The sequence below is a fragment of the Scomber japonicus genome, chromosome 17, assembly GCF_027409825.1.
Source record: "Scomber japonicus isolate fScoJap1 chromosome 17, fScoJap1.pri, whole genome shotgun sequence".
NCBI lineage: Eukaryota > Metazoa > Chordata > Actinopteri > Scombriformes > Scombridae > Scomber > Scomber japonicus.
The window spans coordinates 18,019,392-18,043,558 of record NC_070594.1 but is presented as its reverse complement, the minus strand read 5'-3'; the positions used below and the strand labels follow the sequence as shown (position 1 = coordinate 18,043,558).

The following is a 24,167-nucleotide window of genomic DNA, read 5'->3' as shown; positions in this document are numbered from 1 at the left end:
TATTTCCTCTCTGGTTTTAATACAGGGCTTCTAACAAACGGAGAGAATCATTTAAGACACTGAACACATGATGATTTTAGCTGCATTTCAATTATGTAAAATGTATTTTATATCTGGTGTAACAGCTGAGAGTGTATATGATTTTTACACTCTTATTCCACCACTGTAGCTCAGAATAACATGAGATAATTGGAAAAAAGTTGAAATATTGTCTTTTATTGGAAGAATAATCCACACACTATGAATTGGCTCCTATGATTATAAATGCTACATTTCTCAGATAGACTTCATTTGTCATTAACTTCTGATAGAGGCCTATGGATAGCTGAGACTAACTTATATTCCTGCTACACTGTACTCAAAAGATTAGAAGTTTGAAAGTATGGAATATGATTGCGCTTCTGGACTCCTGACAGCCAACGTTTCTCAAAAGTTCAGCAGGTCAATTTTTCACCCCAGAACTAACTTGTTGACAGCCATGATAATGCATGATGTTCTATTTATTAGTGTTGTCTGAAAGTAAAGAGACTTCTAGTGAAGTGTTAAGTGCAGGTATACTTTGTGTAAATGTAATGATTTCCGGCAGCTCATCAAGCATCATTTCATTTCTTTGCCGGAGAGGAAATAACACTTAAGATTATATTTCCACTCCTATAGAAAGATGACTGAGATTGATTTATAAATATATTGGCTTACATAGCACATTGTAACAATAAGAAGTCACTAACACAGCAAAGTCTCACTTCAACTGCCCTTTAAGGTGAACTTTATCTGAACAATGTGCTCAGTCGTCTATTTTTAAACACTCTATGAGAAGAATAAACCTAGCAGAAGGAACAGTCTCAAAGCATTATGGTTATACCACAGTATATAGTTCCCTTTTGATCAGTCTGGGTTTGCCTTGAGCCAGTTGACCCAACTTAATTTAGTATAGCAAATGTGTTTGGTCTTGGCCTCCCTCACGTGAGAGCAGGCCTGCATACCTGTACAGATAGACATCCATCCTGATAAGACATCTAGTGTATGCTTTCTATACTCTGTCTTCCACTTATTACTATACGTTTCAGCACACATGTCAAAGTCAAGAACTCCCCTTAACCTTAAAGTGACAGCAGAGAAAAAATTTAAAACAAAAGAAATCATCTGCTTCATAAGTACGTTTTCAACATGTTTTGACTATAAATCAAAGGGGTGTGCTGGTCTGTAGTATTTTTCGGAGAGGCCCCTGTCTTTGAGGTTAACCACACACAGCAGCCTGTTGTGGAATGTGTTTAATAAGAATGCCTAAGTAAGCCAGTCATTTACTTGTGGTTGAAGCCGAGTAAATAGTCCTTGAGCTAATTAAGAGTCAAAGGCAGTTTTGGACGGTATGGTGCAGGAGCTATAGCTGCTGTAAGTGTTTGGAACTACAGATGTCTGAATGGGATTTGTCTCTAGTCCCACCCCACTTCTGGGACAAGAGTTTGTCCTTATATCGGAACAGACCTTTATTCAATTTCAAATAAGCCACAATAAAACTGCTTGACTGGGAATAGAGAATTTTGTCTCAGCATAATGTGTATTGTTTTTTTAAGATGTGCATATGTGCAAACTCTTAAGACCTGAGTGATAATCCATCCCAGTTTCTTTCCGTTTCACTTCCTTTTTCAAATGTTTCTTTGAGTTTAGGTTTACTAGAATAACTGCTGTATTTCTCAATTTCTGAATACAGCACAGATCATCAGACATATCTGTGCCAACGGTGAGCTTCTAATTGTGCCCCTTCCCAGACTAAATGATTCGATCACAAACCTGGAGAGCTGACTGTTATCCGTTACTCTCTCTGCTCCTCTGAAAGAAACCTCATCTCGTTTTTGCTTGAAGGGTCATCTTGAGCCAAGGCCTTGTGGAAATATTTTACTTGCCTGCAGGGAATCCTCCTCTGTTTTGAAAAGAGTTTTGTGGTGTTTCACAGTGTGGGTGGGAGTTTATCCATTTGGAAAACACTGATTATGTAGTAGACAGTGCTTCATCTCTAAACCTGGGGATTTGATTTCTACTCACCAGAGATGATTATTGATTGTGTCTGGGAAACATATGGTTAGATGAGGTGATCTCTATGTGCTTCCTCCCACATAACACTTCATACAGGGTGGCAATGCATGCTTCAGTCCTGTTCTTTGCCAGTAATGTTCTAACACACTCTATCATACCTTTTTTGTTTTTTTCTATTGTTGCCCAGTGCAACTCAGCTCACTTCTCCTTTACTCCCCCTCCTTGTCTGGTCTCATTATTGAGGTCACACACAGATCTGGCAGGTTTCCTCTGCTGGGATGGCGGAGCACTGTTCTGCTCAAGCCACGGATATCCTCAGGAAGCCCTCTAAAAGGGGTGGGCTGTGGCCCTTGGCCTCACCTTCCTCGACAGTCTTCCCCTATTTGCTCCCATGGCCAAACCTACATCTTTTAGTCAGACTTCAACTGTCTGTGTATACAGTGGAATTCTCCACTACACTACTTCCAACATGTTTCAGAGCTAGTTGAGTGATGCACCTTGGCACATGAACAGCACCCTGTCATCGTTTTTCTCCACCTGCCTTAATTTATCTTTTTCCCATTTACTCATATCTCACTCCTTTTTATCTTTCTTTTTCTGGTCTGTTTTCTATGAATGGTTGGCAGCACCACGCTACCAGTCTTGGAAAAAGTTGGGGATGGTCAAATCTTTTCATTGGGAGAAGGTGGATGAAGTGGATGGATAGAGAGCTGGGCGGAGTAAAGGATTATCTGCATTGCTTTTATGTTGAGTTGTGTGGGGACTGTGAGACAGGCGATCTCTGGAGGGTTACATTTAAGCTGCTGTATCCATGACTCAGTGTGAATCTGGACAATTCAATTGGTTCACTTCTTGACAAAACAGTTGTACAATGCAACATAATACAAGTCAGCTGGTGGCAATTTCAACCTGTTCCAAGGCTGCGAAGCAGGTGAAAGTGATCATACTACTGATGTTCTACCATTACATCAGATACATGGCTCTATTGTGAACTTTTGTCATTGTTCTTTCCCCAGAGAATGGGTAGTCACATGGCCGGCCCTGTAACAATAGTTAATGCCATGTACACTAGCATTCAACCACTACGTAACTGAGCCCCCAGTATGATGAACGGCACTGTCAGGAATGTGAGCCCAAAGGATAGACCAGAACAAACACGTTGGGCCCAGGGCTAATGGGTATTAACCTACTGGAATGTCTTTCTCTATGGTTATGATAAACAAGCACTTTCTTTTAGAAACTGTATCACATCTAACATGATGTGAAATACATGAATCGAGTGTAACTTGGTTGAGAGATAAGCTGTGCGCCTTGGCAGTGATTTCTAAGCTTGCAAGGGCGCCCAAGTTATCAGTGCCTTTGCATGCTGGCAGGGGAATGTTTTAATAACTTTACAGGAGACTGCTTTAGTAATGTGGCATTCAGATGTCCTAACCTAGAGAAATTGTCACTTCAGCTGTGGACAGCACATTCTTGGCAGCATGTTAATTAAATTAAAGTATTTATTTAATTAAACTTGAAAGTGAACACTGCAGAATCTCTCCCTGAGAAGTGTTTTGGCATAGCTCTATCACTTTCAGATTAATGTGACCCAACTACACCACCCCAAACTCAAGTCAAAACACTTTTAGCAATTACTTGATCAAGTCAACAACTGTGTTTAGTCTGCTCAAATTTCTATGGCTTATCAGTGAGATGTATGCTACTACAATTGCAGGTCTGTGTGAATGGGGACTACTAAAAATAAGACAGTCTGTCTGTTATGAATGGGTCAAACACATGATCACTAATCTGTTACAGAACGTGATACGATTTCCATCCAGGTTGTGGAGTTTGAACAGTGGTGTGTCATTCCAGTGGTAATTATTAATACAGTCTGAAAGCATAAGATGTAGAGGGTTCATCACACAGCCTCTATTTAACTGATGCTGCTTCATACTGACTTACTGAATGTCTGTAGAGACAAAACCACTGCATCGTAAGAATGTCAGGAATTCCATGGCTAATTGATTAAGTGAGATGGGGATACTAGGCTTTCATACTGTTTCCATTTTCGTGGGTTCAGCTATACTGACTTTTGTGACCAGGTGGAGCATATACATTTACAGTTTAATACTAAAACTGACAGTGTTTGATTTATTTTAATGACAGCTAGGAGATTAACTTTATGTGCATGTTGGAATGATGGCATGAGTGCTAATCATCTCCATTCCTCCAATCAGCAATCGTGAATCAATATTGTGTAAATCATTTGGTAAAAGCTCAGTAGCAATCACACATTACACATTACTGAAATATTCATCCATTGTGGTGCAATACAAATAATTTAAGTTTTGATGGTGAAACAACATGGCAGCCACTCACTTATTACAGCTTGTACATGGAATAATACTTGTCACAAGTGTCTTACAGCAGTATCCCGTAATATTTTTTTTAGTTTTGAGTTGCGCAAAGTATTGGAACAGAAATGATATGCAACACAATTTTGTTCACTGAGGTTTGACAGATTTCAGCTGGGAGTAGCCATCTAGATGGAACAGGGAATATGTTGGGCTTTAGCCAGCAAATGACACATGCACGCTTTTTACTGTAAATACACACAATCACTCCCTTACACATTTTTGCTTGGGTGTGTGTGTGTGTGTGCGTGTGTGTTTATATGATTGCTGTTGCTATTGTTCAAGTCAAAACGGGGAGTTGGTCTCCTTCACATCCAGGGTGGAGGAGCAGTTACATCAGCTGGAATGGTCTCCATTTCAAACATACCTCCATGAAAGTAGATATGTTTATAATTCTGGTTTTAATTTCTTAAACTTTTATTATTAGAAATAGTATTTTTAGAAAAGGAATTTGTGTGTGTGTGTGTGTGTGTGTGTGTTATAAGCTAGCTTTATATGCTAACACACACACACACAGACCCATATGTTTTTATGTCATGTAAGCTGTTGTAGATTTAATGCTCATCCATAGAATTTCTCTTATAGATGAAGGTTTTTTCTTTCCAGACTCCAGATGTTTTATCCTCCTCTCACCCCACAGCTGCTGGAGTCAGTAGCCTACAAATCATCCCTTGTCCAGCTGCCTCCAACCCCCCCCACCCCCCCCCCCAGCCCACATTTCTGAACTGGATGTGTGGAGCACTGTCAGCCCCCCTCAATGCTCATCCACTCATACTCCCACGTTGACAGATTCTCTTTAAAATTTGGACTAAACACTCAGCTCATCTGCTAACACACACAGTCAATATAACATCTTAAGAAAGCTGTGATTCTCCCAAAGGCATTTTTACTGTCTTCACTTGCTGTCACATAGTGGATATACATAACAAGACATGTGTGGTATCACTTTGCAAGGTGGCAGTGGAGGTGGGCTGTGATGGTCAGCTGTGTTGGGCCCCTATGATCTAATGGCACTGGGGAATCGGAGGAATCCCAGTTATCTGCGCACACACATAAATGTTTGCACACACGTGGATGCATAGTCACAGAGAACAACAAAGCATGTGCATCTTTACAGGTGCAAATATCTGAGGTTTACATCCAATGTTTCATTTGGGAGTGAGGGCAAAGCTTGACTGATTGACCCAACAAATACATCCCTGTTAACACTAACTGGATTGGCCCTCTGTCAATCAGGAGTATGTAATCATAGGAGTGCATTAATTCTTATCTTTTGAATGTAGCATATGGTTCAGCACAGTCTTGGCATGTTTTTGGTGATTAAAACACGCTGGAGTTCTGAGAGTGTGCTTTCAGTCAATGTGAGGAATGAAACAGAAAGCATGTGCCTGCTCAGGGAGTGTTCCCACCGGGAATCTCTGTCATCTCGAACCATATGTCTGGACAGAGCAGGACTTCTCAAGTAATGGGAGTGGGAGGATAGATCACAGCCAGACAGACGGGTCGTTTGAGAGGGAACATGTGCGTTTGTTAGTGATGCTATGTTCAACACACAATCAGGAATCACTGAGCTGAGTTGTGTGTTATTGGCCTGCCTCAGTTTGTTTTGGTCCAGTGTTTTTGAAATCTCCTGCATGCATGTGTGTGCATGCTAATGTGCTCCAACTAGACACCAATCTCTGAAGAAGGCCCTATGTCTGTGTGTGTGTGTGTGTGTCTGTGTGTGTGCGCGTGTGTGGGGCACTCTCACCCACACTCACAGTGATCCATTCATTTGTGGCCTGGCACCCAGATAGGGAGTCCGGTTGAGAAAGACAGAGACTGAGGGAGACTGTTCGGACCCTGCTCAGTGACTCAATGCTAGCTGTCTGCCTGGCACAGATTAGATCAACACTGATGAATATTCAGCAGTTGGCCATCACTGCTAGAATGGCCTACATTTTTACCAAGGTACGAGATGGGAGTAAAGTCTACTCTCCCACGTTGTACAAAAGAAGTTTCTTGACATCCATCAAAAAATGTATCCTGAAACATGGACTGATGTGAAAGCAATTGATCCCATTCAGCCTCATAAACCTGCTTCATGAGATAGGGCCCTGCTGTTTCTATTTTCTGACATGTTTCCACACAGAGCTCAGCTTGAAGTCACAGTGCTCTTCATGTTTCCAAAAGTAACCTAAAAGCCAGTCTTCAACATAATATCCAAAGAGTACTCTGTTAGGTAAGGTCTTTACTGTTTGTGAAAGAGCTTCCTCCCACAATCCTAAACACGTCTACCACACAAAGACAGGAACTGTGCTGATCTAAACTACAGCTAGCCGGAAGAGTGTGTTTGGTTTCAGTGAACGTCTGAGGAGGTAAAGGGCATCCTTGATATACGACAGAGACAAAACCCAGGAACAAACCATGGTCTGCCACAGATGCTCACTGAATGGGACCTGATAAGAATGAGTGAAGTCCAAATCACACAGACCTTTTCATTGAGGGCTATCTTTAGATTTTTTTTCTGTTTGGTATGAATTGCGTCAGCAGATAACTGAATGAGAACAATATATTTCCCTCTATATTAGTTAAAATGAAGGTATCATCCAGCAAAGCAGTGGACATATGCACAAACAAAGTCAGACACAAATTCACCCCCCTCCCCATCTCCTACAGAACAAGTGACATATTCACTTAATTCATTAGATCTCTGAGACAGTGTCGTATGTGTGAGTGATTATGTCTGTGTTACTATGCCACCCACCAACCAAGCCAGGTTTACAAAAATGCACGCGTATGAGTTTAGTAGGTGCCTTTTTAAATGCCACTAATTATAAGTGTATGTGACAGTGGTTTTCTAAAGCTGTGCTTAGTGTAAGCTGTTTCTTTCTCAAAAGCACTGGGGGGATTGTGTTAAGTGATAGAAACTGAAAGACGGGGCGAATGACTGCATGTACTATGTGTGAATTTGAAAACACCTCTTCTGTTGTGGAAACTTTAGCCCTTTCACCCCCTCAACTTACAACATTGTGGAAATACATCGTTTCGTTTTTGGCAGCTGGTTTTAGGTGTTTTTCTGAAGAATATGAATCTCTCCCTCTTTTTTGGACAAATTGTCAAAATTTGAGTGTTTGTAGAGTTTCAGACTACATTCCTTCCTCAGGATGTTGCAGTCCACTGGCTAAACCATTTCCTCTCTTCCTCCCCAGGATGGTTCTCTTGGCAACATAGATGACCTTGCCCAGGAGTACTCTGAGTACTACAACACCTGCTTCAGTGACGTCAGCGACCGCATGGAGGAGCTGCGCAAAAGACGCGTCTCCCAAGAGCTTGACATGGTGAATGCACACTCACACAAAATCTCTTTTACACACACATGACACAACAAAGAGAAAAATAAACTTGCATAGCAACAGGGTTTGAGCAAAAACAGCTGTCAACCACAACATTTCTTGCTCTGTTCTCAGCTTGCACCCCTTTCAGTTACTTTGGACACATGATAATTACTTTTTTGCAAATCTTTTAACAAGGACCCTAAAAATTCCCCTTCTAGAGTAGTCACATAGCTTTACACATTTTCCAAAATCAGAGCCAGCACCCTGGCAAGAAGGAAATGGTGATAGAACCAACAGAAATGTGTGCTAAGGCTTAAGACTTTCCCCAAAGGCAGTACGGCCTCTGTATTTGAATGCCGTGGTGTTCTGGAAGTCTTTTGGGGAGTTTGGACATCCTTTTCATAAGGATGTAGGGTAGTGGGGCACCCCTTTGGTTGCCAAGCAAATGTATAAAGGAATGCTGCTGGTGCTGTCACAGAGGACTTAGCTCTGTGTAGCATACTACGCAGTGGATCCATATACATACATACATACACAAGTGTTTAATGTTATGCTAACTTTATAATTTTCTTATGAGACAATTGGTAAGAAGGATTGGTTTGAAAGTTCCAATTGGTTCTCAATTCCTAATGTAAGTAATGAAAAATATAAACACTTTGCTTTGTTTTTCTGACTAAAGCGGCTACTCTAAGTAAAATGTCTGAGTTAAATTCAATAACAGTTAACTATCTCCAATAGTGGCTGCCTGACATAGTTTAGTTCTCCATCCACAGAATTTACTCACACTGATATCATGTTATTTCAACTTTTCTTTTTTTTATCCCCCATCCATATTGTCTCTGATCATATTTTTTCATCTATCATACTGATTTTCAATTTTAATAGGCCCCTTCTTTTTGAAGCCAGCCATGTGGTTTTGGGTGGGTTGACAGGTATAGCTTGGGGTGGATAGGTGATTTATTGTACTCTTCCTTTTAATGGCTGCAGGCAGACATTCTGTTCTCACAGCTTACAGGAGAGGGTTAGGGTTGGAAAGCATAAAATCAAAGCAGTGGATACATAGATGTGCTTTGCATCTGATCATAGGTTAAGTATTCTGACTTTGTGGGCATAGATTTTGATGTGCCATTTTCTATTATGTAAGCTTCACAGTTATATGAATTCACTCTGGACATTTTGTAGTTTGGGAAGGTTTCATCCTGAAGTGATAGAACATGGGAAAAGGAAGCAATCAGTGCAGATTTTTGTTGCCTGTAGGAGAGAAGAGAGAAAGAGCTGACTGGGCCATGAGCCTGAAGCCTTGCACAGGATGAGGATGTGAACATAAGAGGAGGAGGGTGTGGGGGGCGGGGGGGTAAAGAGGAGGAGTGGAGAATCTGAGAGCCTGCAGCTGTCCCGCCACTCTGCAAAGTTTGGCAGCAAAATATAGGAGAAGAGGAGAAAAAGCATAAAGGAAGGAATATGGGTCAGACGACACCTTTTTTGAGAGCTCTCAAAAAGGCAGGATCAACCCACACAATATGGATTGAACTTTGCCTTGCATTTCAGGGAAGTCTATCTCTAAAATTAAATATTGGAAATGTTTAAGTCTAGAGGAGCCTTTTCTCTACCAAAGCTACCAAGAGGCTAAGAGTAGGTTTAGGCAAAATTTCTCCTCTATGTGCTAGAGTATTCATGGCCCTGTTTCTTTTCAGCTTCATTTCTCCACTGGGCTTCATAGTCTCAAAAGCTGCCTGGCTGTTTCTTTAGAACAAATAAGTGAAATACATGGCAACACAAGAGGAGGCAGACACAAGAGATTTATATGAACTGAGAATAAGCACAGGTAGAGAAACAAACACTCAGTCAGAAAGAGAATAGCGAATGACTGTTTTGAAGTGTGTCCAGAAACCAGTAGCTGCAAGCCAACGTCATGCAGCCGTCACCCTTAGGACCACTAGCAGACAGTTAAGGAAGGTCACAATGTCCAAGAGCGACATTAATGGGGAGACATTTAGCAAGTGGCACTCCTGAGGGACGTGGCCTTTAGGGAAAGACCTGTTACTTGTAAAGGGTACAGCAGGGTGGTGGTGATGCAGTCCGGTCTCTATACCCACTCCCTCGCCGGTCATTGTCTTTCTCATTGTCTCTACACCAAATGTATAGGTCAGCTCTTTTCTATTTTTGACTGCTAGCCTGAATTATCTTACATCTTTCCTCGTGTGACTTGTTTTGGACTTGATGGTTACTTCAAAAAGGCATCAATAGGCATAGGACGTATGGGGCAAAGGTCACATTAACTGGGGCCTTGCCTGGTCTCAGACCACAAGAGAAGGCACAGGTCAAGATAAAGGAGAACTAGACATGGATAAGAGTGGAGCCTAAGGTTAATGAATGATGACAAAAGATGTCCCATGCCAACTGTAAGGATCGATATCTGGGCTGATGCAGCCATATTGTAAAGGATCTGTGTCGCCTAAAATAAAACTGATCAAGCAGTCTTTCTTCATTAGCAAGGAGCAGTGTACAAAACATTCCGGCAACAGCTTATCATTTTCACTCATTTTTTTCGCTAGTTAAACTGACAAACTTTGCTAACGGCAGGTCACATGAGCCATTGCAAATTAAAATCAGTTCCGTAAGTAACTTGGCATACTCTCTGTTGGCCATTGTCTGTATTCAACCAAAAATGGTTTGTGAGGGAATAAACTCTTCTTTCATAGTACTGTACATTCATGGGTGGACAGAGTGTTTCTGTAGTTCAGACAACTCCAACAGAGTCTGTTCTTGTAAAATAATCTATTTGGATCAGGGACAAAAAAACATTGATCTGGACATCCTTAATGAGGACTGTCTGTTTCAAAGATCTCATTCCTCATACATTAACCTTGTCTACTGACATTGTATTTGGCAATTTGCTCTCAGAAAATTCCCACAAGAAAGCCCCAGTTTCTTAAGTTAAGATGTGATCAGCATGGTAACACCAAAGAGAAAGCGAAAGAGAAAGAACCTCTTATGAAAGTTTCTGTTCTTCAAAACCTCCTCAAGTTGACTCCGATGCCAGTCATTGTTTTTTTTAACAGGAACCCTTTCTTTTAGGGGGGGGTTTCACCTTTGTTCATTTTGAGAAATGCTCAACTAACATTTTTACAAAAATGTGTGGAATTTTACATTGTACTTGTGTTTGTTTTTCTTTGCACAACATGCCTGCCAGCTCTTGAGGGGCCTCTCAATTAACAAAGTGATCGCTGTTTCTGTTGTGGTAAAATAAGGGTATCTCCCTATTAGGAGCTGATGATGGAGGCTCTTTTAGAGATAACTATCGATACACCCACTTCCTGCCTGGCCTTTACTGAGTTATTCCTCCACATCTTCATGTTAGCTTTTTGAGTAGCAAGGACACAAAGGGGTAAATAAACATCCTCTTTGGGAATGTGACCTATGGATTAGCGCTACCATGCACCACCTACCATGTTTCCCAGCCCTCCTATAGACAATGAGAGTTTGGATGGCTCTCACTAGCTTGCTGATTTGGTGATACATAAGGCTTATTGCTGGAAGTGACAGGATATACTGAAACAGAGTGCAGCAACTTTAACGAAATGTGTTGTTTCAAGTGATGAGAACGGCTGAAAATAAAGGGTGAATAAAGAGAATAATTTCAGATTATACATAGAAATGTCTTGATCAAAAGAGGCAATATTGTCGACTTTTTGTCCAGCCTGTAATCCATGTGTCAGGCTTCCCAAATATTAAACCTCAAAAATCTAGATACAGTTTTTTTTACACCTGTTACTAATTGTTTGAAGTGAAAATGTTTTCAAATTTGATCTATAGATAAGTGTATAAAAGACCATGATTGTGTTACATCCAACACCAAATGCACCAGATACAATTTTACCTGTAAACATTCACAGTGGTACGTTGTTAAGTATGTGTGACTGTAGTTCTACTGAAGGTGAAAACATGCCAAAACATGGACATAAAAGCTACAGGAGGTGTACAGAGACGGGTTGGTGGGGTGGATCTCGGAAAACATCAGGCTAGATTATTAGTATCTCTCTCTCTCTCAAACCACTGTGATGGAACAAATTAAGTACATCAAATATAACTCAAGAGAGATCTTTTTGGAATTTGTGGTTGCAGGGCAAACTTTTGACGAATTTCAACATGAAATGTCATGTAAACCATGATGAGATATTGCAACAGTATCTTTGGTAATTCTGAAGTTATGGATAAACAAAGATGAACTGAGAAGATTAAATTCTTTGATGCTTTGGACAAAAATATTCAGTTGTTAACAGTGTAGAGATCTTAATTGAAACACTTCTGACACTAAAGCACCACAGCTGGTGTCAAATGTATCTGCTAGCCTCAGGAATGCTCAGCAATGGTTTTCTGGCTGAGCAACTCAGTTGGGGGTCAAGACTCAAGTACAGAGTTGTTTTGTTTTGCCATGAGGTGAGGAACTGTGTGGTTAATGGGCTAATGTCTGCATGAAGTTGTTCCTCAAAGTGGGTCAGTTCAGCAGGGTTAAATCTACAGAGAAGAAGAAAGACAAACTCTGTCATGAATTCTGGTGCTTATTTGTCCTTTCTACCTTCAGTCTTTTGCCTAGAAACTTAGCAAGTCAATGTGCTCAAACAGCATCCTTTATTGCCATAAGATTGCTTTCAAGTGATGTTGGCGTGGCTCCATTATTGGCATAACCCTTGTGGAAAGCAAGTGGTGTATTTATAATTTTTATTGTATGATTTATTAGTCAGGATTGGGATTGTGACTCTGTCATTGGAATTTGTAATAACTCTGGAATTTGTCTTGAAATACCAAAACAATGATGATCCACAAGGCTTAGGAATGCTTCGCAGAGTCAACGCACTGAGGCCTGTGCTGCAAATGTGGACATTCTCACACATACACACTCTCAAGCCCTCTTGAACGGAAGTGGATTCAGGTGTTACTGAGAGTGCTGATGGTTTTCTGTTTCTTGCCGCATAGAGCAGATCAGAGGAGGCTCTGGTCTATACTGCCCACTGAAAAACATGTTTCCTGATTTTATGTGTGAGACATAAAAAAGGCATTGCATGACTGCGTGTTTGTGAGCAATCATGAGCTCATGCGTGGCAATCTTCCTATAAACCGGTTCTGCAGGCTTGCATTGTGCCATACTGGTCCCACAGCTAACGTCTTCTTGGGTTTGCACCAGGCTTTCCAGTTGGTGCTGTCCCTCCATAGACGCATCATACCTAGCAACCTCACACTCGCCCACCCAGATTCATCCACCCATGCCAGTTGGCATACCTCCACTGAGCCACCTGGTTTCTCTAGTTTTGCTGCATATCCGCCTACTTTTGCCTCTGAAGTTGGCACTGACTGCACTTTGGGAACTTGTGCCTTTGGTGGGCGTTGCAGTAATGTTTGGATGAAACTGCAGCTATTTAATGCTCATGTGTACTGTCTTTCTGTCCTTTCCCTCTCATTAACAGTATGTTCCTGCAGCAGTGAAGCAGACTTTAACTACATTTCCTGGTTAATGATGGAAAGCAATGCTGCGCTTGGAATTACAGTCACTTTACAGGAGCTTTTGATGCTTCTCTGTGTGTGTTTGTATTGGAGTTTAGTCGTTTCAGATGCTAGGTCTGTAGACATCGTGATCCTCATTAGCTGAAGCTCCCCCTTGAATGCTTCCCTTCTGCCTCCTTTCTCTTTTATTTAATTGAATTCAGTCACGCTTAGGCAATCAGAGCTTTGCGTTCACATCACACTTGCACGCACATACACACAGACACAACCCCGTGGACATCTGGAGGGAAAACACATTCACACGCACATTCACATGTGCCAGTTCAGGGTAAGTAGGGCAGTATCTCAAGCTGGCGCTGGTAAGTTCATGTAAAGGATAGCATGCCCCCTCTGGGAGTGTGTTGGGAGATCTAAGCTTCACTCACACACACATAGACACCCCCTCTAAAAAATTGATTTGATATTCTCTTTCAAAACTGTGTCAGCTACGCTGGCAACTTCTTCATGATCCACCTTCGCTTTTCCATTAGCAATGCACAAGTATGAGTATGTTTACCATGGGAAGCTGACAAATTCATTCTCAAAGATCTGCAGTGGAAGGCAAACGGGATGTAGGTTTTGTTTGTTTTTCACTGATCCTTTCCTCATCTTTTCACCCTCTCACCCCCTCCTTCCATGTCAGAGATGGCACGCACATACAGGGAATAAGAGGAGCTGAGGGGGAGTAGGAAGAACAGAAAGCTGCTTTGTGTCTCTGTCTCATAGGAGCTCTATCTGTGGAAGTGGAGGCGAGTTGTGTGTATGTACATAGTCCTTGGCTTGAGTATCGGTCTCCGTTTATGTTTGTGGTGACATATACGCGGCTATAATAGGGTGTGCGTCAGGTTGTGTGTTCTTTGTGTGACCATGTGTGGTATGTTTGTTTGGCAGTGAGCTGATGCTGTGTTTTAAAATAATTTTACAACCACTTGGCACAGTGCCTGTACCCCCATTGGCGAGGTGGGCATACCTCTCTTGTCACTGCAGAGAAGCGATGCCATCAAAGAGGATCTGATAGCAAAAAAAATCTGCCACTACCTTTGTGAAAGTATTCATGGTTGTGCGTGCGCATGTGAGCATACACCTTGTTCATGGTGCCTCTCCTCCTTTATGTTTCTTTTTCTGAGCACACCCATATTATTCTGTGTTACTTAGTTGTTTAAACAGAGCTGGCTGCCAAGGCTGTGATTGTTTAAGTGATAGATGTGTTGTTTGCCTCTGTGAGGGAATGTCATACAGCCCCATCCCAGACTTTTCTCTATGCGCAGTCTGGCAATGTAATGAAACTGTGTCCTGTACAGCACGTCTGGTAAATGGAGTTTTTATGATCTTAGACAAGTACCTGTTCTCTGACTTATGGGAGTCGCCATATTCCCTGGGATGGACAAATTGTTTTGGGACTTTTCTGACAGTTGATTTACATCCCAGAAAGACAACTGTACACTCTCTTGCTTGATCACTGTAACAGGTAAATAGATAAACAGACTAATGGGCCGGGCGGACTTGTAATGTTAAAGTTAAAGATAAAGCCAGCCAGACTCACTAACATCTTTACAGTTTGCCTTCAGTGGATTACTGTTGTGATAAGTATAGCCTCATTTTGAAGCTTTTAGCTACATCAGCACTTTAGGTCTTCTGCTCATATGACCCTGCAGCTACAGGTATTTAGAGGGCTCTTAACAGAGGTTACGTCACTTCTGACTCAGTACTTTAAGTATTAGCCACTCAGTTACTCATGCCTAGTGAGGAAGGGTGTGGAAGGATTGTGATGCCTTTCCCAAATCCCAGTCAAAGAAAAAAAAAGTTAAACTAAAGGGCACTCTGATTAGGAAGTATGACAGTGTAGGAGGAAATCTAGATTCTGCTTCCTTTGACTGAAGATGACGCTCATAATAACCCACCTCCATTTGGGGAAACTCCAGATTTAATTTGTCTTTTCTCTGTGGCAGCAGCAGTAACTGCTATTTAATGGTTTTGGGAAGCTAGTCCTCTACCAGCCCTCAACCTGCTTCCTGAAGTCATTTTTGCCATCCTGACATGGCTGATGTCAATTCCTTTATCCAAGTATACCATTCCTTCTGTGGAATAACAGTGAAAACCCCACCACAACTGCCACACCTAGAGAAGACTTGAAACCCATATACTAACTGTACAAGATAATCATATTAGATCATATGTACTGTATCCCATATATATCATATATCAGATTCATTGAGTTTGTGTTATTAACATCCATTGTACAATATCTGCAGTATGAGGTTTCCTGTAAATCTGGCCATTCTAAATATATATTAAGAGCCAGACAGAAAGTAGAAATGGGAACATAGTCTTGGGTAATGTTTTCCCCTTTTATTGCAGCCCAATGAATCTCAGCAGTATTATGATGTAAACACTTCCTCTAAAATAGCCCAAAATATAGAAAAGCAAAGACATCATCAAAAATAGCTTCCGTTAATATAACATTTGAAGGACTCATTTCCATGTCCTATATTGTCTGCATACCTATAGTATTGTCAAGCTTGCCACATGTGTGCATTTACTGTTCCACAAATATTTTATATAAGTCCCAATTTACTTGTTTGCATTTTGCCTCCTTACAGTAGCTTAGCATAACTGCAGCACTCACCCTCTAGCTTGTATCAAAAGAATTAAAGGTTCATGGACAATAACATACCTATCGACAATAACATACCTATCCTTGTGCAATGAGTATGGAATTGACCACTGCACATTTAAAAATGCCAAGTCAATGGTGGTAACTCTAAGTAAATATGCTGACCTGTGAATGTTTAGTCCATTTGGAAAAACTGGTCACTACCCTAAAGCAAAGCACTGACCCTATCTGTTTCAGTGGTGATGAACATCCCTGAATACAAGTGTGGTAGCACCGGGCTAGTGAGAGTACAGGGAGTTAGATAATCTCCTCTGTGTGACTTTCAAACCACAACATAACACAAAGCCAAGGAACAATGCATTCAACCAGTCCCTTGAGGCTGTGTATTGACTTTAAATAGTCACATGCTGCAGGTTGAAATCTAAGTTGCAGACTTGTTATGATTGTGTAGTCCACATGTCTGTTTGTAGGAGCATTTTGGCTTCGGCACATCTGTATCTGGATATGCCATGATGAGAACATCCACAGGCCTGACAGAGTGTGTGTCCTGGAGAGGCTCAAAAACAGTTTGGATGTGAAGAGAGGTTATAAATTGTGCTGTGTTCCTCTAATTAATGACCAAAACTTTGCCCTGCCTGGATATCTCTTTTCCATGTAGTATGTCCTTGTTTGCTGCCATTTCAGCTAGTCAAATATGGTATGCTATGTTCTAAAAATTTGAGATGAACCAGCAGGTGTTTTCTTGGGTTGAGGGAGGAGCATGCTAGCAACACTGTAATCGCAGTTGACTTCATGGAGCCAGTTACATAGGTGCTTTTATCAGTTCTTGTGCTGCTTTGAAAGAGAAGACTCCAGTTGGCTACACCACCATGCCTAATGATATTGAAAGGCTATTAAAACAGGTATTGCTGGTTTGGTTACCTGAGGCAAGACTTTGCTTGTTGAGCTATTTATGGGTGGGTCAGCGGTGTGCACACACGTGCTTGTGTTTGTTTTCACGTAGGTGTTCATGTAGGTGTGTCTACCTGAACCTGACCTTAGAACATCTTTCCCACATGAGGGCACTGTTTCTATAGTCAACTGACCTATTTTCTCCATACAGAGAACTTGTTTTACCTCTTGATTCTTCTCAGTTTTGTGTGTTCACAGTTCATTTATGTCTGTGTTATTAAGTGATCTCTGACATTGACACATGACCTTATTTTTTCACTCTCAGGAGAAACAAGACCCAAGCAGCACCTCTCTGCAGCTCCGCACTGAGATTCAGGTATGAAAAGACCCTATGCACACAAAAAATCTTAATCTACAAAAAAGCTTTACTTTGTCAATTTTACACAAACTTTGACCGAATCTGACACCTGTCTCTTTCTCCCTGTCCTCAGGAGTCATTAGGCTTCAGCAGTGAAGTGTCCACTCCAGAAACAGACAGAAAGTAAGTTCTTTCCCCCCCCCCCTCCCTTCCAGTTCATTACTGTAACATGTGACCACAGCCAGTGTGGAACCAGAAATGCGCTTGGATGGAAATGTGTGTCTGTTGCATGTCAAAACAATGTGCAGCGCATGTGTCTGGATATCATCAAACTGTACATGCCTGCACACAAAATCATGGATCACACTTAGCCTCTCTGCATGTTCACAGCTAAAGATGGAGGGCTACAAATGGAAATATATGCACCTCCAGATGTACCTCATGTGATTGATAGATCCCTTATGTGATAGCTTGTACAGAAGGTCACTGACCTTGGCCACGGGGAAAACTTCATGGATGAGTGTGATGGTGTGTGAGAGAGCAGTTCACGCAGGTGGTTTTGACTGAAAAGTTGTAAATGAAAATACTAATTTACTGAGACAGACCGACATACACAAGACTTTTCACAGTATTATAGTGTAATATTTCAACAGTATAAAAAGGAATGTTGTTTAGAAAAAAGTTAAATTTAATTGAAAAATTGAGGATGTCAGATTAATTCACGAAATGATTGTTATCCAATACAAACAAGCCTACCCACTGTATGCCTTCTTCTGTTAAATATGCGCCTACTGTAGATATTTTCTCATTTTCCTTGAAAAAATTGCAACAGTTGCGATTATAAAAACAATCTTGATTGATAAAACATTACATACACATATTAGGTAAATAAACCCCCTTCATTCATAGATGTCACACTTATGACCCCTAGTTGATGTACTAAGCTCCCTTGGTCACATCCCTGCTGTAGTTAAAGGAAAACCACTGACTTGCTTCCTCCGGCTGACCTGCTCAGTCCAGCAGCCATTCTCTCTTTTCTGGCTGGCCGTACTTCCTTCCTGCCTTTGTGTCCAGCAGGGGAGAGGGGGAGACCGAGAGGGCGATGGCCCCATGATTACAGCAAAAGGAGCTTGAACGAAAGAGCAGAGTGGGACCGGTCATGGGTGGGGTTCCTTTTCACTGGTTCCTGTAACACAAAGTGCGTGTTACATTGAATTTTGTGTTGGATGACATTTCTCTACCATTACCCACCATGTATGAGATCACTGTTACACACACTCGAAACCCTTTATAAATTGGTTGGCAAATTGTCTGCTGTCAAACTGCATCAAATTCACACAAATGAAAGTAAATGTTGAAAATAAGACTTGGTGAAGATTTGGTGAAGAAGAGATGATAGAAAATTAGTCAAATACCATTGGCAAGCATGCCAGGGCTAAAGTCTTGTTCTGGTTGAGAAATGATTTCCCCTTTATTTCTATGTTTCCTCAAAAACCATTATATCTTTCTGACCATCACCTCTGTGTGACCCCCAGTGGAATTGTCATGTTCACGTGACAACCACGTGCGGCAGAGGAAGCACATACCACAGACATGATCTCTTCTCCCATGGCTGTATATGTTGCACAGACAAATGTTGAGGATGATGGGAACCAGATGCCAAATTTCAAATGACGTCTCTCTGCTGTTAGAGAGAGAGAGGCCCAGCAAAAGGCCCTAACTGTACTTTACTCTCTCTTCTTCCTGTCAGTCTGCTTTCTTTCTATGTCTTGTGCCTCAAATGCTGTTTTTCCTCACATTTCCTCTCACAGAAACATACAGACTTAGAATCACCTTTTATCTTCAGTTAGTCTCTAATGGAACAGCTCTGCATTCACCTGTCTCCCTCTCTTTCTTCTCTTACAAAGCCCCAATCTCCATTTCTGAGTGTGGATGTTAGATATGAGGAGCTTCATATCTCTTTTATCTAATTAACCTAATGTATAAAGGTTTTATGCTTGAGGACAAAATCCCTCCTCCCCCCTCAAAACCCCTCGACTGACCACAGAAACCTTTTCATGTTTGTAATCCATCTTTCACAGATGGCCAGTCCTCTCCTATTCAACCCCGTTCTGTTCTCTATTACATTGCCTATTGTCCACTTTCCACCTTGGTGAATGGGTTTCAGGTAGAGTGATTTATGATGTGCAGGCAGACTGATAGACAAGCCCCCTTCATTTCACAAAAACAATCCCCACAGCCTCACAAGAGGCATGCGCGCACAGACACGGATACCCCCATCATCACCTCTCTGCAGCACAATAGCACCCAGAGGAGATTACCCAAACTTCATCTCGGGCTGCACCACTACCTCTGCCTGTGTTCCTCCTTGTCACTTTGTTGGCAGGAGGTGGGCACAGCTCCTATAATGCCTGGTATGCAACAGCCATGATGACAGAGTGCTCTCAGAAGGCTGGAGGGTTCAAGATGGGGACTTCCTGTTTTGGAAGTTGATTGATTGTTGGGTATTGTTGCAGAGAGGAGTCTGCAAGCTTATCAGTGAGGTTAACAATAGAGGTAAAATGGATCTTGATGAAAGCATACATGTGGGGACACAAGACATGAATAAGTGATTACTGACTAAAAAAAATGTATAGGCAGTTGTACCACTGGAAGCCCCTCTTACACAACTAATAATCAGATAAAATGCTATGTGAAGAATCTGTTTAGAAAAACCGTGTTGGAAAACTTAAGTACATTGGCAGCTTGTTTACCACTTGCCAAGTATTGCAGTCCTCATGGAACTGTTGCTTGCTACTGAGGGCGCACTCACACTAGGGCCAGTTGTTCCGTACCGTGCTGAAGCAAAAATGTCCCCCCTCCCCTGTCCCCCTCTGGTCCGCACTCACATTACCTCAAACCCAAGTGTACTCCAGCACGGTTGCCTCCGACACATACGTTGCGCAAAAACATATAGACAGTTTACTCTCATAAAACATGCACAGTATGTGTTCGCGTGCTGTGCGCTGGTAAAACACAACACAGCCGATCAATTAACACAACGCACTATGATTAAAAGGTGTAAGCTTGTTCTTCTGAGTCATGCCTGTGTAGTATGCAGTACTACAGATACTTGTGTAAAAAAGACTGTAATAAAAGCAGACTTACTGATTCAATTCTTTACCCCAGTAAAAGTAAGACTTAGTTTAATGACTTACTTTAACGAATTTCATTTATATAATGCAGATTTGTAAAATTTACTTTTATGATGGTCACAGTCACAGACAATAAACATAGCATTTCATAATTGTGGTAGCAGTGGTGCAGCAGATATAATGAAGTCAACGCAGCACGCTGGATGCAAACTAATATTAAGCCTATAGCCTTTCATTATAATGTCGATGGATATAAATTGAGTTCTTTTGCCTTAATAATGATAAAATAATACACAAAAAATGGTCAGATTGGGACCAATATATCCATAATGTCTCTGTGTTGCATTTAGTCTTACTTGAAATGACCAGGGCTCAGCTAGTGTTGCCTTTCAAAAATAATCAATTTCCCGGGATTCCCTGGAAAATTGGCTTAACTTCCCAGGATTTAAAATGTCTTATTTTCGGGAAAAATATTAATCCCTAGTGCACATGCGTGACCAAGTGTACCGTACTCAAGCACACCGCTTCCAACTGTACTGGGTCAGGGAAGTGTACCATACTCAAGCACGGTACACTTGCACTCACACTAGCCAAATAATCCGTGCCTCGGTACGGTACGATTGCCTAGTGTGAGTGCACCCTGAGAGTGGATGACATAGTAGACAGCGTGTGTTGTCAGGACAATAATGACGTACACGCATAAGAAGTTCCGTTTTTTGTGTTTTATTTTTATTTTCCTGCCATATGATCAGTGTCTTCCCCTTCCATGTGACCTCTGACCTCTTCCATGACCCTTAAAGAGGTCATCCCGCTGTTCTTCCTGTGGACACTGCCACTGTCACCAGGGGTTGCTGCCTTTCATTGTTTCTACTAGAACACCGGAGATCACCTCACTCCAGGTGGCCAGACCTGTAAAAAAACACACAAAAAAAAAACATACTGTCACCATATACTCCACATGTTGTATGTGATCTGCTCCGAGTACAGTAAAAACTGTGGGAATAAGCAAAAATGGAGATGCACAGCTGTGTATCCAAATCTTGCTACATGCTGCGTCATCATGTTTCCTTGACAGCAGCAGCTCTGTCACCCAGGATAGCAGCTTTTTCTAGACCTGTGATTCATACTGTATCATATGATAGCTGCCTACACAGTTGTCAATTATTCACTCATCCTTTCTTTTTCTGATGTTGACTAGCCACAGACTCATTACTGTTTCATACATCTTTGCAGTTGTACCATGTGTTTTAAACAAACCCATAGCTATAACACACCAAGGTGGAACCTCATTCACAGGTTATCATTTTGAAAATGACACAGGCTTGGAAAACACTGTCAGACATATCATTTTGACTAGCTGAACATTGCAGTGCACACATAGCTTAAGCCACTTTTTGTGTGTACTGTTGAGCACTGTATTCACAATACACATGTATTATGAAAAACAACTTTCACCTATCCCACATAGGTTCAGCCAAATTTAAAAGTTAAGGCTTTTATATTGTGCCTAAATTAAAAAGTTAGCTTCATATGTTAATGAGATAAAAAACAGTTAAATGTCCCCTACTCAATGCAAAGAGCAGAATTAAAATAGAAAGGCATGCCAAAGATTTAAGGTTAAACCAATTAAGTTGCCTAGCCACACAATGCCTGGACTGACACACTCATTCAGACATTCAGGCTCTTCTTAAGTGTGTGAGCACATGGATGTGTGTGAGTGCATGCATATGCGCACTGCACAGTGAGGTTAATTTATAGAGCATGGAGGAAGGGGGCAGCGCTGGCACAGAAAAGCTTCTATTGAGTAAGTTCTATTAGCATTAGCTTTGGCCCTAGCCTATCTGAGAGGGGGATGAGCAGAGGAGCAAACCATACAGGCCTCCATTCAATTAGCATCTCATTATGTTGCCATGGTAACCAGGCTTTAAGCCGCGTGAAGATTTCCCATTGCACCAAGAGAGGGCTGCCATGTCTGAACAACATATGTACACACATGCACACATACTCTACACACACACACACACACACACACACACACACACACACACACACACACACACACACACACACACACACACATTAATTCACTAGAGAGGGAGGTGACTTGTTCGTCCAGTTTTAATCCTATAACAAACTTTACATTGCTTCACAGACAGCCACCTGTCTCTGTGCATATCTCAACATCTATATGCCCATGTGCGACAGACTCAAATGTTAACAGTGTGTTGGTGTGTGAATCTGTGCAAGTAGAAATATTAAAAGACAGTTGTGCCTTTTACAGTGAAATTTTCTTTATAAATCTCATAGGGTCTTAACTTTGTAGCTCTTATCTCTCCTTTTCCGTCTATTCCCACTGTATATTCCTTTTATTCTGAGATAATTGAAAGGATGTGGAGTGCTTACAGTGTGCAGCCACTACCTCACACTGTCACTCCTACACACATACACACCTGTAGGGCCTGTATAAAACAGGCATAATCCGTCCTGAAGCTTCATTTCTTTACCCTTGTACTTAGGCCAATCTGAAAACAGTCAAACAAAAAGTCTCCTTTTCTGTGACTGTGAGGTCTTTGCCAGCAATTTTGAACATGAACAGCAGAAGCTCATCCCCCTCCCCCAGTGATTTTACATATAAAAAAGACAGAAATAGATTGCCATTGATGTGGTTTCTCATCTTCCTTAGAACAAGGGAGAGACAGCCCCAGCCTTACATAGACAACATAGAAAATAGGGCGAGGCTGCTCATACATGGCTTGATTGGAAGCTGAGGGCAATTCATGTGTCACAAGGAGCCTTTGAGTTGTTATTTTCTCCCCTTTAGTTCTGGTTATTTTGGAAGGTTTATAGATATGTCAGGATTTTTTTTACTCTGTTATTTTCCATTTCTCCCTCTCGTATGCCTTCTCTCCCTCTTCTCCTTCTCTTCTCTCTGTCTTCCTCGTGACTGTCTATCCTGTGGAGGGAAGTGGAAACACAAACAGGCTGAGTCTGCCCTGTGGTTTTTTCCTCCTCCTCCACTCACTCCCCTCTCCCTCTGTTCTTCTACTCCTCTATTCCATACTTTCCCTCTTTACCCTGTCCTCTTCACTTTTATTGGTTGTCCTCTCTCTCCCCTGTCCAGTTGACCTTCTACTTTTATTTGGTGCTTTTAAATTGTTCCAATTACCTTCATCCTCCTCTCCTCTCACCTCCTATCCTCCTCCCGTCCTTCTCCCTCTCAAGCCTCGGGAACCTGGTTCACTATAACTCAAGTACCACCACTGACACCAAGTGGTGAACAGACAGAATTGCAGCCTCCCTTGCCAAAAATGTACACTCATGAACTTTGAAGTGAGACTGACGATGTTGTTTGTGGGGAAACAAGAATGCAGGTTTTTTCTAAAATTTCACGTTTTTCTAATGTTGATGTTTTCTGTCTTTGCTTCTTTTCTCTAGAATGCCCCTGCACAAATCCAGCTCTGAAGATGGATCTGGAGGTAATATAAGTCTTCTGTGCTGCCTTAATATATTTACTATAACAATCCTTGTGGTTAAATTGAAAGATAGCAATAACCAGACATGCATATTTGTTTAAGGCTGATACTTTATTATTGAGAGAAATTAATAGACATGGATTTACTGAATAATGTTAGTCTGCTGAGAAGAGTATCCAGAAATAATATCTTTTATGTATTTTTATAATATAAGAATATTGAATTTAGTTGTGTATCAGGTGTATTCTAACTCTATCTGGTTGAACCTGCCCTCTTTTAGGTAAATGGGACAATAAGAAGAAGAACAAATCTTTCTGGCAGAACTTCCGCAAGTCTCAACACAAGCCTGTCATGCGGCAGACATCCAAAGGTTTGTGTGGTACTATTTTTAAGATCTGATTTGCTG

General features: G+C 41.4%; 1 protein-coding gene across 1 annotated transcript in view; it reads left to right on the top strand.

Annotated features, from left to right (window-relative positions):
- The window catches only part of sash1a (SAM and SH3 domain containing 1a), a 165,519-nt gene that overhangs the window by 115,981 nt on the left and 25,371 nt on the right, over positions 1 to 24,167 (top strand). The window contains exons 2-6 of the mRNA XM_053337577.1: positions 7,625 to 7,753; positions 17,122 to 17,172; positions 17,288 to 17,337; positions 23,724 to 23,764; positions 24,042 to 24,131. Coding sequence (XP_053193552.1) covers positions 7,625 to 7,753; positions 17,122 to 17,172; positions 17,288 to 17,337; positions 23,724 to 23,764; positions 24,042 to 24,131 — 361 coding nt within the window. The remainder of the gene's footprint in view (positions 1 to 7,624; positions 7,754 to 17,121; positions 17,173 to 17,287; positions 17,338 to 23,723; positions 23,765 to 24,041; positions 24,132 to 24,167) is intronic.